General features: G+C 44.2%; 1 protein-coding gene across 1 annotated transcript; it reads left to right on the top strand.

The window, feature by feature from the left end:
* The first annotated feature begins 1991 nt into the window (after positions 1 to 1991).
* Plek2 (pleckstrin 2) lies at positions 1992 to 13718 on the top strand. Its single transcript, XM_077109059.1, has 9 exons — positions 1992 to 2018; positions 2169 to 2333; positions 5331 to 5512; positions 6922 to 7013; positions 7315 to 7502; positions 7670 to 7771; positions 9763 to 9846; positions 12775 to 12853; positions 13591 to 13718. The coding sequence occupies exons 1-9, from the start codon at positions 1992 to 1994 to the stop codon at positions 13716 to 13718; spliced, it is 1047 nt and encodes a 348-aa protein (XP_076965174.1).
* The last annotated feature ends 1935 nt before the right edge of the window (positions 13719 to 15653 follow it).

Genomic DNA, 15653 nt, shown 5'->3' on the forward strand with positions numbered 1-15653 from the left:
TATTTTCCTGCTAAAGCTCTTTTATGTAAATCTGAGTGTGCAAAATGTTTAAGTCACATTATAGACTTTACATTGTGAGACATGTAAAGCTTTTAATGAAGCTACAGGTGTTATCTTTCCTAGGAGAATGTGGTTGAAAGTTTTGTGTATGGAATATTCTTATGAAATGGTGCAGACTCATTTGGATACACAAAATAAACAAACGTGGTATTCCATGTCAGGGTTCACTGAAGTAGAAATTTAGCTCAGGCTTTTGACTGATACATATTTTGATTGTTTTATAAATGGAAAGGGAACATTGAGTGATTATTTTCTGCCTCTTTTTTTTAGTTTCTTTTTTTATATATGACAGCAGAATGCATTACAATTCTTATTACACATATAGAGCACAATTTTTCATATCTCTGGTTGTATACAAAGAATATTCACACCAATTTGTGTCTTCATACCTGTACTTTGGATAATAATGTCCATCACATTCCACCATCATTTCTAACCCCATGCCCCCTCCCTTCCCCTCCAACCCCTCTGCCCTCATCTAGAGTTTGTCTATTCATGCTCCCTCTCCCTATCCCACTATGAATCAGCCTTCTTATATCAGAGAAGAATTCGGCATTTGGTTTTGGGATTGGCTAACTTCACTTAGCATTATTTTCTCCAATTCCATCCATTTACCTGCAAATGCCATGATTTTATTCTCTTTTACTGCTGAGAAATATTCCGTTGTGTATAAATGCCACATTTTTTTTATCCATTCATTTATTGAAGGGCATCTAGGTTGGTTCACAATCCAGCTATTATGAATTGTGCTGCTATAAACACTGATGTGGCTGTGTATTTTCTGCCTCTTTAAAAAACATATTGATAATTTGAGTGGCAAATACTGTTCCCAAGTCTGTCTTTGTCATCATCCATTCAAACCTTTGTTCATTAGACTGAAGAATCTCGTATACTATAAACTTAACTGTGTAAAACGAAAATGGATAAAAACAACTAAGGAAGTGTATGAAAATATTAGCTGTGGCTATTTTTGACTAATGAGATTGGACGTAACTTGAATTTCCTTTCCACTTTTCAGTGTTTTCCAAATTTTCTGTGTACGCTTCCACTTTAAAGTCAGAAGATGTGTTTTTAAAATGCTGGTGACCCATGTTGACATGTCAAGTGTTCGTGCTTTTAAAAATATACAGCAAAAGGACTGGAATGAGTGTCTCAAATGTTGATCTGGCCACTACCTTGTAAGGCAGGTCATGGATTTGTTTTTCTTCCTTCCTACTACTTTCCCAAATATTCTCTAATAAATACTGTTTCATATATATATATATATGAAAAAAGAAATATAATGGTGTGAGAAAATGCTCAGCAAGGCTAAACAAGACAAAAGTGAGAAAATAAAGCCATATGTAATATGGTCTTTTTATGTGTGTGTGAGTGATGCTGGGGATTGAACCCAGGGGCACTTTACCACGGAGCCACATACCCAGTCCTTTTTGCTTATTTTTTATTTTGAGACAGGGTCTCTCTAAGTTACTTAGGGCCTCACTTAGTTGCTGAGGCTGTCCTTGAACTTGCAATTCTCCTGTCTCAGCCACCCAAGTCACTAGAATTATAGGCATGCACCACCACTTCTGGCTTGTAATATGGTATTTATTTTTTTCTTTTCAGAACTGGGGATTGAACCCAGGGCCTTGCATATTCTAGGCAAGTGCTCTACCACTGATAAATATGGTCTATTTTTTTAAAGCGAAAACTAAAAGGGAAAAAGACTGAAAGGAAGTGTCAAATGTTAACAGTGGCTGTCTCTTAGTAGCAGAATGATAGGCGCGTGACTTTTTTTCTTCTTAATAATTTGCAGTTTATCTCAAGGTTCATGACCAGGAACAGATGGTGGGTAGAGCTCTGTGGTAGAGCACTTGCCTGCATGTGCAAGGTCTGGATTCCACTCTCAACACTACATAACACACAAAAATTTATAACCAGAAAAAGGCCAAATGGCAACCAGAAGGTCAGTGCCAAAGGTATTTGCCAGATATCCCAAAGAAATGACTGAGAAAGATCCAAAATACTGCTGTGACTCTGTTTCCATAGCACATCTGGTTAGCATCTCTCCATGAACATGGTATCCTCCCCTCTCTCCCTCACCTCGGGGCTTTCCTGTCTGTTCACAGGGCCACATTGTCCACAACTGGAAGGTGCGATGGTTCATCCTTCGGCAGAACACGCTGCTGTACTACAAGCTTGACGGGGGTCGGAGAGTGGCCCCTCCCAAGGGCCGGATCCTCCTGGATGGCTGCACCATCACCTGCCCCTGCCTGGATTATGAAAACCGTCCGGTATGTGAAGGTTCCTGCTGTCCAGCTCCCCACCCCAGACACTCCTCACCTCTGGCTCTTTGGGAAGGTGGTGTGGGTAAGGGGAAGAGCTGGGAGTTATAATTGAAAGACTTGGGTTCAAGTCATGGCTCAACCATCTCCCAGGTACCTGACCTCAGGCAAGTAGTTAAACCTCTCTCAGTCGTCATTGTCATCTGTAAGATGGGATGAGATAATTACACCCAAGTATCTCCAATGAAGATATGGGGATATGAAGCCATGGTTAAGATGCTTTGTGGAGAAAGGCACGGTGGCACACACCTGTGATCTCAGTGACTTGGGAGACTGAGACAGGAGATCACGAGTTCAAAGCAAACCTTGGCAAAACGTAAGGCCCTAAGCAAATTAGTGAGACCCTGTCTCAAAATAAAAAATTAAAAATTGAAAAAAAAAAGGACTGGGGGTGTGGCTCAGTGATTAAGCACCCTTGGGGTTTAATCCCTAGTACAAAAAAAAAAAAAAAAGATCACAATAAATGAAACCCCTGAACTCATAGGTTAATAGCATATGTTAATATGCTCTGTTTTGTGTATCTGTTGTATGAGAATTAAACCCAGGGGTGCTTTACCACTGAACTATACCCCTAGCCCTTTTTATTTTTATTTTGAGACAGGATCTCACTAAGTTGCCCAGGCTGGCTTTGAACTTGCAGTCTTCCTGCCTCAGTCTCCCAAGTAGCTGGAATTACAGGCGTGAGCCACCAATCCCAGCTAACTTGTTGGCCTGCTATCTCTTAATAATCTTTAGGAAACAGTGGAGAGCAGAGGATTGGTAGATGGGATGGAGTGCAGTGGCACACACCTGTAATCTCAGTGACTTGGGAAGCCGAGGCAGGGGGAGCTCATGTTCAAAACTATGGTTTAAATTTCAAAAAAGAGAAACAGGCTAAATTTGCTGGAGTTATGAGCTTCATGTTAATTCTACATAAAATTCTCAAACGGGTTTGTTATTTGCTTAGTTCATGAGTACTTGGACTAAAAGAGACTGAGAGTAGCCAACAGATCCACTAAGAACAAATCATAAAGCATATATAAAATTACGGAAGCTATGAAAAAGGGTGCACCTAGATTTTTTTTTTTTTTAAATTTCTGGTCTCTCCTGAAATTCTTTTCATTAAAATGGTAAATTGCAAACTGACTGTACAGGTTCTGGATCTGATTTCACTCTCTTCTTCCATGATACTGATGAGTGAATGTTAACTTGGATGAATATCTTCATGGGGTTCCTTGGGGCCGTGACCAGCCATGCCTTATTCACCATTTTCACCATTAGTTTAGGTGAAGAATATTAAGTTTGCAAGCAAAATAAGTTGGGAGTTGACATTTGGGAAGCAGAATCAGAATGAAGTAGGATATTTCAGAAGTGGTAGACCTGGCCTCCTTGGATGACAAAGATCCCACAACTTGTCAAAAGAAAATCCTTAAATGCCCATTTATATTAAAAAGTGCCAGGTGCAGTGGCACACACCCGTAATCTCAGTGATTTGGGAAGCCGAGGCAGGTAGAGCTCATGTTCAAGGCTGGCCTCAGTAACTTAGTGAGACCCTATCTCAAAATAGAAAATAAAAAGGGCTGGAAACGTGGTTCAGTGGTAAGCCCCTGAGTACAATCCCCAGGACCAATAAATAAATAAATGAAAGATGGAAAAATGAAAGACTCTATAGTGCCTGGAGGCACTCCTGTGCTCACAAGCAGTAGCCTCTGATGTTCTGCACCCCTCAGATCCTGGAGCAGGGTACTCCATTCCGTGGGCCATCTGTGAGAGTGCTCAGTATGTGCAGAACACTTAGCAAGAGTGAACTAGTTGGGGGTTGGGGATGTGGTTCAGTGGTAGAGTGCTTGCCTAGTATGCCCAAGGCCCAGGTTCAATCCCCAGCACTGCAAGTATAGTAAACTGGTTGAGAAGGAGTGTAAACTATATCATATCATAACACAGAGTGTGGAGTTGGGTTCTTGTTTCATGAATGTGAAGAATGAGAACCTCGGATACAAGGGTGAGAGTAAAATAATAAGTAATAATAATTATTGATACTATTATTAATAGTTATTATTAATAATAAAATAACAAATAATAATAAGTAATAATAATTACTTATTAGAGTAAGAGGAAGAAAGCAGAGCTCTCAAAGAGAGAGGGGTCCCAAGAGAGGGATACGAAAGAGTGACCCTTGTCTAGGAGTTTATATAGTTTATATAAGTTTAAGGAAGTCAGCCCCTGCCCAATCCTGGGTGTGGTGTTTATTGTCCATGAGGTACTCGTGCAGCCTTTAGGCCCATCAAAATATCCACCAGGCATTTCTCCTCTTTGGTGAGGCATGGATCCCAGTCACGTAGGTCCTGATTTTAAAATAACCTTTTTGTAAGTTTCTTAGCAAATATTTGCAGGTGCTGATTGTGCTTTACTGCCCAGGAAGTTGCCCAGGGGGCCCATCTCCCAGTCCTCCCTGCCTTATCTTTTTCTCCTGATGTCAGTGGAATGTGTGAAAGACCTGGGAATGTTTAAACTGGAGGGAAAAGAGGCTCAAAGGTGGTGTCACTAACAGTTTTATTCAAGGTGACCATTAATAAGAAACTCAGACTCAGTGAGCATCTCTAGCTAAGGGGCAGAGGTGGGTTTTGGTCCCATTCAACCTGGCTGCAGAGGCTGAATGCTTCCCATTTCAGTGCAAAGCTGTCGTGGGAGGAGAGACTGGGTGACCCCAGAGGCAGAATCAGGACAGTGTCCTGGAAGCAGTCCTTGTGCTAACTAATGTGCCCCAAGGGGAAAGGCTGCCTTAGGAGGCCGTGAGCTCCCCACGCTGGAAGTGTCTGAGCGAAGTTTCACAGACCACTGGGGTATAGACAAGGGGCCAGGGCACAGGCGGTCACTGGACTACCCCACCTTGGCCCTGTCGTTTCTGCTGACCGCGTGCTCTGGCCTGCTGTGCCTTTGAGTGCTGTCTGACTTTTCTTCCCATAGCTCCTCATTAAGCTGAAGACCAGAACTTCCACAGAGTACTTCCTGGAGGCCTGTTCTCGAGAGGAGAGGGACGCATGGGCCTTCGAGATAACAGGGGCCATCCATGCAGGGCAGCCCGGGAAGGTCCAGCAGCTCCACATATTAAAAAACTCCTTCAAGCTGCCCCCTCACATCAGCCTGCAGTGAGTGCCCTGCCTGCCCCACCCCTTCAGCCTCTGGCTTCTCTGCAGCCTCTCCTGTGCGTGTGCGCCCAGTGGGGAGGGGGGAGGTCTTTGGGGAGGGGGGCTCTGTGGTGCTACACAGGCCTGGTTGGGACCACCTTGTGCTTCAGGGCTGTCAGCTGTCCCTGTCTGGGTCATACTGACCTGAGAAGGACCTGAACCACTAGCCCCACTCCTATGTAACCTCTTAGAACTTTGCCACTTTTGCCCACCTTGTGAAGGAGGTAGAGACCCCCCAACTCCATTTTAGACAGGTGCTCAGGGCTGTGTCACAGTTTCTTAGGGCTCTCCATCAACCAGGTCACTGGTCTTTTTGTAGCCTGGTGGCACAGATGATGTTTTCTGGTAGCAGCTGCAGTCTTGCTGGGTGGGGGTTCCTCGTTCATTCATTCAACAAACTGTTACCGAGTACCTCACAAATATGTGCAATTATCATGTACCAATGTTTAAAATCAGAAAGAAAATAAATAGTTATTGAGTGACTACTGCATGCCATGTACTGTGCTGGATGCTTAGCAGATGCAGGTAGGAGTAAGCAGGATCTCATCTCTGCGGCCTTCCAGCCCCAGTGTATACACATAAAATGAGGAAAGATCTTCTCTTGGAGGGAGTGATCGTCCCATAGAGCAGAAGGAAAGCTGATCAGAGGTGAAGGTGATAAAGTAGGGACGAATGTTGCAAACACTCCCAGGCAGCCACACCCTCACACCCATCACAGATGAGGGATATGGGCTGGGAATGCTCCCCAGTGACTCAATGGTAGAGCACTTGCCTAGGATGTGTGAGGCCTGGGTTCCATCACACACACACACACAGACATTGTGCGTTCATTCCTGGGCTTTTAACTCCATGCCAGGCACTGAAATCTGGCCTGTACACTTTCTGTGTGTCAAGGGGCTGCTAAGCCATGGCACATGTGGGGAAGACTGGGTGGATGGGTTATGGCTGGATTCAGAGAGGCTCAGCATTGAGAAGTAGCTGGAGGATTTGCGCTGAATGCAGCAGATCATAGAGAATCGAGGTGGCTCTACACACTCATGTTTTGTGTCTTGCTGTCCTGGGGATTGAACCTAGGGTTTTGTGCATGCTAGGCAAGTGCTGTCCCACTGAGCTATACCCCCAGCACTATTGTTGGTTTTAAGTAAATCCACAGCTCTTTCGCCTCACTACAAGGGTAATGATTAGATGCCCAAGAAGAGAAATGTCTGAGAATCCTATCAGATTCTGATGTGTCATGGAAGGCCCCCTCCCCTCTGGTGTGTATCACACCCCTTGCCACATGCCTTATTCCCTGGCAGTGGCTCTTGGGTCCTCCCTTGAAGCTCTCTGTGTGACGAGGATCCTTCTCCTTTGCCTTCCTTCCATACCAGCCGCATCGTGGACAAGATGCATGATAGCAGCAGCGGGATCCGGCCAAGCCCCAACATGGAGCAGGGAAGCACCTACAAAAAGACCTTCCTGGGTGAGCCTGCCCATCCCAGGGGCCCGGCGAGGCGGTGGACACTTGGGACACTTGGGACCTGGGGCTCAGTGGAGCGCTTGACCAGCCCATATTGAAACCAGAGCTATTTGCTGAGCAGTGGTCTGGCCTGAGATGGCCACATGGGTGTGGCCGTGGCTGTGTGTGGCCGTTGCAGCCTTCAGTCTGCTCCTGGCTAGAGCCTGAGTCTGCCTAGGAGGAGGGGGAAGGTCACAGATCAGCACCTTAAGGAGGGTGGGTGGGCGCCCATGGTCTGATGGGTGCTGCCCTTGCCCCGACGCAGGCTCCTCCCTGGTGGACTGGCTCATCTCCAGCAGCTTCGCGGCCAGCCGTCTGGAGGCGGTGACGCTGGCCTCTGTGCTCATGGAGGAGAACTTCCTCAGGCCTGTGGGTGTCCGGAGCACGGGAGCCATTCGCTCTGGTGACCTGTCTGAGCAGTTCCTGGACGACTCCACAGCCCTGTACACTTTTGTAAGTTAGCAGGTCCCCTCTTGCCACCAGGGGAGAGGGAAGAGGCAGAAAGAATGGGCACAGGGAGAGGCCGAGGGTTGGGGACAGCTTTGTCTTTCTCCTGCAGCCCCAAGCCTGGGCCTGGGGCTATTTCTGTAGCACAGTCCTTGCTCCCTCCTTCCCACTAGGCTGAGAGCTACAGGAAGAAGCCAAGCCCCAAGGAAGAAATCAGTCTGAGCACCGTGGAGTTAAGCGGCTTGGTGGTCAAGCAAGGCTTTCTGTCCAAGCAGGTATGGCTGCCTTTGACAGGGAGGAGGGTGACGCTGAGGAGAGGCAGGAAGGAGCCCCTGGGGGCACTGAGAATGCTAGAACACCCCCATTACCAGCAGGGTCTGCAGAGCAGTTGCAGAAGCCAGTCAGACCATCACACACCCAGGTGTGGGGAGTATTCGGGAAAAGCATAAACACATGGAATCATCACAGCACTAAAAAGCAACTTCTGGGCTGGGTGTGGTGGTGCACACCTGTAATCTGAACAACTCGGGAGGCTGAGGCAGGAGGATCACAAATTCAAAGCCAGCCTGAGCAATTTAGCAAGGCCTGAAGCAACTTAGCAAGTCTCTGCCTCAAAATGTGGTATATATACACAGTGGAATATTACTCAGCCTTAAAGAAGAGTGAAATTATGGCATTTGCTGGTGAATGGATGGAGCTGGAGAATATCTTGCTAAGTGAAATAAGCGAATCCCCCCAAATCAAAGGTTAAATATTTTCTCTGATATGTGGTTGCTAATTTACAATAAGAGAGGTGGCTAGGGAAAAATAGAGGCAGAGGGGAGTGAGGGGAGGGGAGCAGGTATGGGGGTTAGAAAGGATAGTAGAATGAATCAGACATTATTGCCCTATGTACATAAATGATTACATGACTGGTGTGATTCTACATCATGTACAATCAGAAGAATGAGAAGTTATACTCCATTTATGTATGATGTGTCAAAGTGCATTCTACTGTCATGTATTACTAATCAGAACAAATTAATGAAAAGAAAAAAAAGGCTGGGGATGTGATTTAGTAATTAAACACCCCTGTGTTTAATTTCTGGTACAAAAACAAACAAAAAACCCCCAAATAACTTCTGCATGATTGTTTCATTTCAAAAATTTGTGACCTGCTTCTTGCACAACAGGATCCCTGTCTGCGTTTAGGTTCTTTACCAGCCACACGCCTGTGTGTTGACCCCAGGCCCCTGCTTCTGCTGAGCCTGAGAGGAGTCCTTATTGAGGCCCCTGGAGGAGCATGAAGAGGGTACAGGAGAGACTCATGAGTGTCTTTCAGGCCAGAGGCTAAAGAAGGTTTATGATCTAGGGTCTCAGGCCAAAGAGTCTTTCTCCACACACACATGCAGATTAACCTTTTACCCATTTAGTTTTTATCACGTTCTATAATGGATTGCTTCTTTTTCTGATGCAGAATGTAATGGTGGTTTTGCTGTAGATGTATGCATGTGTAAAAATGCACAAATATACATGCAGCTGTAGTTTGTTTTTGAACTAAGTTGACCATTAAAAAGCTGGTGGAAGTTGGTGGCCTTGGGTTCAGGTTGACACCTGCTGCCCCTGTCCCTCTCTTTTGCACCGAGTAATGTCAGGATAATGCAATCCCCTTCCTTTTGATGCCAACTGTCCTTGGCTCTGTCAACTAAATATGAGGGTGTTTTTACAGGAGGCTCATTGAACAGAAGGTTATGTCATGTGAAGTCTGTGACATATCATTGCAATCTTCAGGTGTCCTGTGGACTGTTTTTATTTACTTATTTTTTTATTTTTTATTTTTATTTTTGACTGGGGATTAAACCCATGAGTGCTTTATCATTGAGCTACATGTTATTTATTTATTTAAAGATTTTTAAAAAATTTTAGTTGTAAGTAGACACAATACCTTTATTTTATTTGTTTATTTTTATGTGGTTCTGAGGATCGAACGCAGGGCCTCACGTGTGCTAGGCAGCGCTCTACTACTAAGCCACAACCCCAGCCCCACATTTTTTATTTTGAGGGAGGGCCTCGATAAATTGCTGAGGCTGGCCTTGAACTTGCCATCCTCCTGACCCAGTCTCTTGAGTTGCTGGGAATACAGGCAGTGCCACTGTGCCCAGCCAGACTCTTTTGTTTTTAATGTGGTTTTTATTGGGGTAGGCTGGCTTGTTGGGGTTTGGTGCAGGGAAGTGGAAGAAGATGGAGAGCTGTCACCAAGGACCGTGGATCTGTTTCTTTGCTGCAGGGTCACAAGAGGAAAAACTGGAAGGTGCGACGCTTTGTTCTGAGGAGGGACCCTGCTTTTCTGCATTACTACGACCCAGCCAAAGTGAGTGCCGTGGCTCCCTGGGTGCCCTGCTGCCTCCAGACACCTCCCAGCAGAGCAGCAGCCGCTTCCTCCCGCCCTTACCCTGCAGGGCCAGCTGCTCCTTCCTCTCCCCATGCGGTCGCCTGCGCAGCAAGTGGATTCTTCTGTGCCCACCTATTCCTATGGAAAAACTTCATTATTTTGAGAAGAAAAACATCTTTTACTTTCCCTAAAGCCTGCTTCCCAGCCTCTTCCCCCTTTGCCATCTGAAGAGCCCATGGATTCTGCCTCTTCAACTCCTTGTTCTCCCCTATGCTTTGAAACATTTCTTTCGTTCTTTTCTTTTTTTGTGTGTGTGGTACCTGGGACTGAACCCAGGGGCATTGTGTCACTGAGCTACATCCCCAGCTTTTTATTTTTCATTTTGAGACAGGGCCTTGCTAAGTTGCTGAGGCTGGCATCAAGCTTGTGAAATTCCAGCCTGAGCCTCCGGAGTCCCAGGGATTGCAGGCATGGGCCACCATTTCTTTTATTTTCTTTCTTCCTGTTCTTTCCTGGTTTTCTTTCTTTCTTTCTTGTACTGGGGATTGAACTCAAGGGTGCTTTACCAAGGGGCTACATTCTTTTCTCCAGTTCTTTTTATTTTGAGACAGATCTTGCTAAGTTGCTGAGGCTGGTCTTGAACTTGCAATTCTCCTGCCTCAGCCTCCCAGGATGCTGGGATTACAGGGGGCGCCACTATGCCAAACTACTCCATTTCTTTTTATTATATGTAAGCCATAATTTACTTGTTTTCTTGTTTGTTTTTTTCATAGATCCAAGAGTTGCTTACTCTGAATTTCAGAAAATAAGTAGAGCCTCATGCTGAATTGATCTAAAAAAAAAAAAAAAAAAAAAAAAAGAATGGTCTTATAGTCAAGGCAAGCCACTCAGCCTTATCTTGGTACATGTATGATTTTCATTTTTTTGAGATAATGAAGAGTGGTTGGGTGTAGTGGCTCACACCTGTAATCCCGGCTACTCTCCAGGTTGAGGCAGGAGGATCACAAGTTCTAGGCTGGCCAGGGCAACACAACTTAGTGAGACCCTGTCTCAAAATAAAAAAAAGTGCTGGGACGTAGCTCAGTGGTAGAGTGCTTTCCTAGCATGAAGCTTTGAGCTCAATCTTTAGTGCCCCCCAAACAAAACACAAAAACACAAAAAGTAAAGAGTTTCAGTCAGGAACCCCTACCCTAAACATAGAGCTGGTAAGAACCCATGGTGCTCTGTCAGGCCATAAGGAGGGTCAAGGACCAAGGAGGGACATGGCAGGAGGGCTGCCTGAGGGGTCAACCAATGAGCCTTCCAGATGCACATGTTGAAGCTGGGTGTGGTGTACTCACCTGTAATCCCTGTGACTCAGGAAGCTGAGGCAGGCGAATTTCAAGTTTGAAGACAGCCTCAGCGGGGCTGGGGATGTGGCTCAAGCCGTAGCGCGCTTGCCTGGCATGCGTGCGGCCCGGGTTCGATCCTCAGCACCACATACAAGCAAAGATGTTGTGTCCGCTGAAAACAAACAAACAAAAAAAAGACAGCCTCAGCAACTTAGCGAGGCCCTAAGCAACTTCGTGAGAGTCTGTCTCAAAATAAAAAATCAAAAGGGCTGTGGATGTGGCTCAGTGGTAAAGTACCCCTGGATTCAATCCCCAGTATCCAAAACACAAAATAATACCAACACCTCCCTCAAACAACAACAACAACAAAAACCAACAACAAAACCGCACACGTTGATCTCAAGCCTACTTATAGGATAAAGGTCAAACTTCTTTGTGGCTACCTCAAGTCCCTTTTATTTATTTTTTTTTTACTGCTGGGGAGGGAACCCAGGGCCTCAAGCATGTGAGGCAAGTGTTCTACCACTGAGCAACACCCCTAGCTCATCAATTTTTTACAAAGCCGGGGGCGGGGGAAACAATCAACAAAAAGAATAAAATAAAACTTCAGTTTTGCCTTAACTCAGTCCAAGGGACAACTACTGTCCCTTGATGAATTTACAGAAGCCCAGACAGCATCCCTTAAAGACAATTTAATTTCTCCCTGGCTTTGCCTTCACCCTTCCTCCTGCACGGGCTCTCTACCCATTGCCACACCCAGGGCTCACTTCTCAAGGTTGATTCAGGTCTTCCCCCAGAGGCTGCCCTTGCTCCGTCCCTCTAGGTGTGGATCTCCTCTTCCTCTGGACTGTCCCTTCCTTAGCATGATCAGTATCATCATCTCTGGCATTGTTACTTAACCATTTCATTTTTGCCCTATTTCTTGCTGCCCACACCACTTATTGTGAAATTCATTATTGATTAATTGAAAGGACCCAGGGGGCTGAGGCTCCTGGTGTGTAATTGTCTGAACCATTCAGAGATAGACAAGCCACTTTTGCTTCATTCAGTTTCATATCCACCATGTACCAGAGACTTGTATAACCGGGTCTCCTATGCAGGAATATCAGTGTTCAGAAGTATGACTATGTCTTTTTCTGATTGCTTGGCAAGACACACAAGAGGGTTAAGGAACTGAAGCATGTTTCTCCTGGTAGTACTGGATCAGAGGCTCAGTTTGAGATATCTCCAAGAATGAAACAGATTGATATTGAACTCTGCTAGACCTGGTGACAGCAATGTTGGTGGCACTCCTGCTACTGGATATGAAAGGAAGAGGCCCAAACTTCCTTACTGGTAGTAACTTGGACACATGATCCCTCAAATTTAGCCTCATCTATTACAGTTTATGGTCTCCCTCGGTGCTGGGAATTGAACCCAGCAGGCAAATGTTCAACCACTGATCTACCCACCCCCCAGCCCTACACATAACTTGGAATCCTTCTTTAACTGGCCTGAGGATGATTATAGGGGAGAGTGCAATTCTTCCTTTTTGTGCGTTCGCAAAATTCCTAATTAGATCTCTTTTTCTCTGCAGGAAGAGAACAGGCCAGTGGGTGGGTTTTCTCTTCGTGGTTCACTGGTGTCTGCTCTGGAGGACAATGGCGTTCCCACTGGTAAGGTGAAGCTTCAGTCCTGGCCTGAAGATCTCAGGGGCCTTCCTCTGCATTTCAGTAATCCCCTCTCCTGCCATGGAAGACTGAGCTCTGGGTGCTGAGTAGGGTTTTAATCAATGAGACAATGAATGGTGTGAGTTTTGAAGTCAATTTCAGAAACAGAGGAAAAGTCCATATGGCATTTCTTAAGAGTTTTAAGGATACAACTCAATATTTCTCATTTTAAATATTCTCTTTCCTCACATTCTGTGATTGCCCATAAACTCCTACCTATGAATCATAGCTCAGCTCCCACGGTGCTTCATTTAGTAGCACACTTTTGTATCTGTTATCACATTAATTCTACAACAGACAGCTATGGTAGGAAGATATTCCTATTTTGTGGATGTGGAAGTTGAGGTTCAGTCATACAATTTCAAGTCAGACACCATATTCTGTGCCTGCTCTTACCTTTCACATACTGGATTCTTGGATGATTCTTTGAATGACGCTGTAGGTCTGTGGCTAGCATAAGGGGCCAGAGAGAGGATTTCCAGGAAATGTCCAGACTAACCAGTAGCAGGCCTTAAGGTGATGAGGAGGGAGAAGGAAGGAGAAGGCAAAAATATGCACCTCATGGGATTTTCTAACCATGTACATAAGAAATATTCCTATTTGTCCCTTTCTCAGATGACTTTCATCTGGTTCAAGCTGAAAGTAGACATGGATATTTAATCAGATTTATTTTTCATACCTAGGGGTTAAAGGGAATGTCCAAGGAAATCTCTTCAAAGTGATCACTAAGGATGACATACATTATTATATCCAGGCCAGCAGCAAGGCTGAACGAGCAGAGTGGATTGAAGCTATCAAAAAGCTGACATGACAAGACCCTTGGGGAGCAGGACCAGGATTCCTTCCTCCTACCAGATGATAGACAGTATTTCCTGAGAATGGAGTGTGTAGACTTTCATGTTGGGCTGGGGATGGAGCTCAGTGGATCTGGGTTTGATTTCCAGGATCAAAAAAAAAAAAAAAAAAAAGTTTAACATTGTACATTTTGCACTACTTTGGAGTGAAACTGCTGAAGAGTGAATTCCTCAGGTGCCAGTGGTGGTGCCATTTCCTTCTCTATTTTCCCATTACCAACCTGGAAAGCTATTCTAGGACAGCCATTAGGCATCAGTATCTTCTGCCCATCAGGATATTCAGCTATGTCCTTTTTGGAACTCTCTGTATATTTAGTTTTTTTTTTTTAATGTGGTGCTGGGGTCAAACCCAGTGCCTCATGCATCCTTTTTGAAACTCTGGCCATTCTGTAATAAATAAAATTCTACTCTCGAAGTAGCTTTCTCTGAAATGTCAACATCTTATTTTTTTCAAATGCAAATCAACATTTGTTTCTGTTTTTAATTCCTAAACAAAGTTTTATAGTTTTCAAAGTTTCATAAGTTGAGTATGGAAACATTTCAAGTGATCTGTCACTAAGACTCACTTTTTTTTTTTTTGCCCAGGAGCATTCTACCTCTGAGGTACATTACTTTTTGAACTGCAAATTTGAATCCAGGGGTGCTTTACAACTGAGCTAAACCTCCAGTCCTTATTTCTTGAGACAGGGTCTTACTAAGTTTCTGGGGCTGGCCTGGAACTGGTGATCCTTCTGTCTCAGCCTCCTTGGGGTTATAGGCCTGCACCTCCATTCCTGGAGAAACTTTGGTTTTACAATGAACACTGAGACAAATAGGTACCAACGAACGCCCCCAGTTGGGAGATTAACCTAAAATAGTGAAAAGTCTGTATCATAGTATTTTTAAAGAACATTTTTTATTATTTTCAAGTTTATACAGTGATCTGGCATAAGCCATTGCCAGTGTTCTTGCCAAGTACAAGTGCTTGGACTTCAATGAATAAATAAAATATGTAACCTATATTTAAGGGGAGGGGCTACTTCCATAGTGCTTAAATAAAAACTTGTCCTCTTAAGACTGAACCGTCTCCTCTATTAATTTTGTCCCATAATAACTGACCAGGATTGGGGAGTCCAAGCTGTTTTAACTTATTCCTACCCTTTAAAGCACCATTTTCTATTTGGCCTTTTGCTAATGTCTAAAGTCTATTGAATTTTATTGCTTTAAAACAATTTTTAAAAAACGTTTATTGCTTTTTGAGTATTGATTGGTGGTTATCTGAATTAAAGTACACTTGGTTTAATGACTGCCCAATCTCAAAATTGGCACAATGGTCCCTTTACATGGGAAATAGGATTTCTAAGAATTGGAAAGTAGGTGACCATCAGCTTGAGGGAAATCAGCGAAATGATACTAGCATTAAAGCTTCTTAAAAATCCCTACCATTTAAATTGTTCTTGATGTACATGTGAATTATAAATGGCTGAGATATGCCAGCTGAGTAATAACTCTGCTTAGCATGATAGTGATTAACATATCTCTGTAGCTCCCCAAAGTATCTGAACATTGTATAAGAATCAGCTTGTCTTGCTATAAAATCCATAAAAATAAAAGAAGTTCAAACCTTCCTATTTCCTTTTCACCATTTTCAATTAAGGTATGCACAAACAAGACTCAACCTGTTGCTAATTTGGTTGTCAGAACTAACCATTTGACCACAGAGGCTGAGGTGGAATAAACAGGTAACCATGAATATTTTTAATGAAAAGCCTTTGGTGGAGAATCAGGATTTGGATAAGTTGCTCAACTGTCATTGTCTGTCCTGTTCGAGCTGTTCAGGAATATGTTGTTTACCTTGTCCTCATGTATCTTGTCCCTGTTTTTAGGTCAGCATATAGACATTTTTAAGTTTA

The sequence above is a fragment of the Callospermophilus lateralis genome, chromosome 3, assembly GCF_048772815.1.
Source record: "Callospermophilus lateralis isolate mCalLat2 chromosome 3, mCalLat2.hap1, whole genome shotgun sequence".
NCBI lineage: Eukaryota > Metazoa > Chordata > Mammalia > Rodentia > Sciuridae > Callospermophilus > Callospermophilus lateralis.

Excerpts from the sequence above, each read along its gene's own strand:
- Plek2 (XM_077109059.1), top strand. The coding sequence starts at position 1,992 with ATGGCAACCAGAAGGTCAGTGCCAAAG. Across the intron at positions 7,014-7,314 it reads CTACAAAAAGACCTTCCTGG|GCTCCTCCCTGGTGGACTGG; the intron begins GTGAGCCTGCCC and ends GCCCCGACGCAG. Across the intron at positions 7,503-7,669 it reads CCACAGCCCTGTACACTTTT|GCTGAGAGCTACAGGAAGAA; the intron begins GTAAGTTAGCAG and ends CCTTCCCACTAG.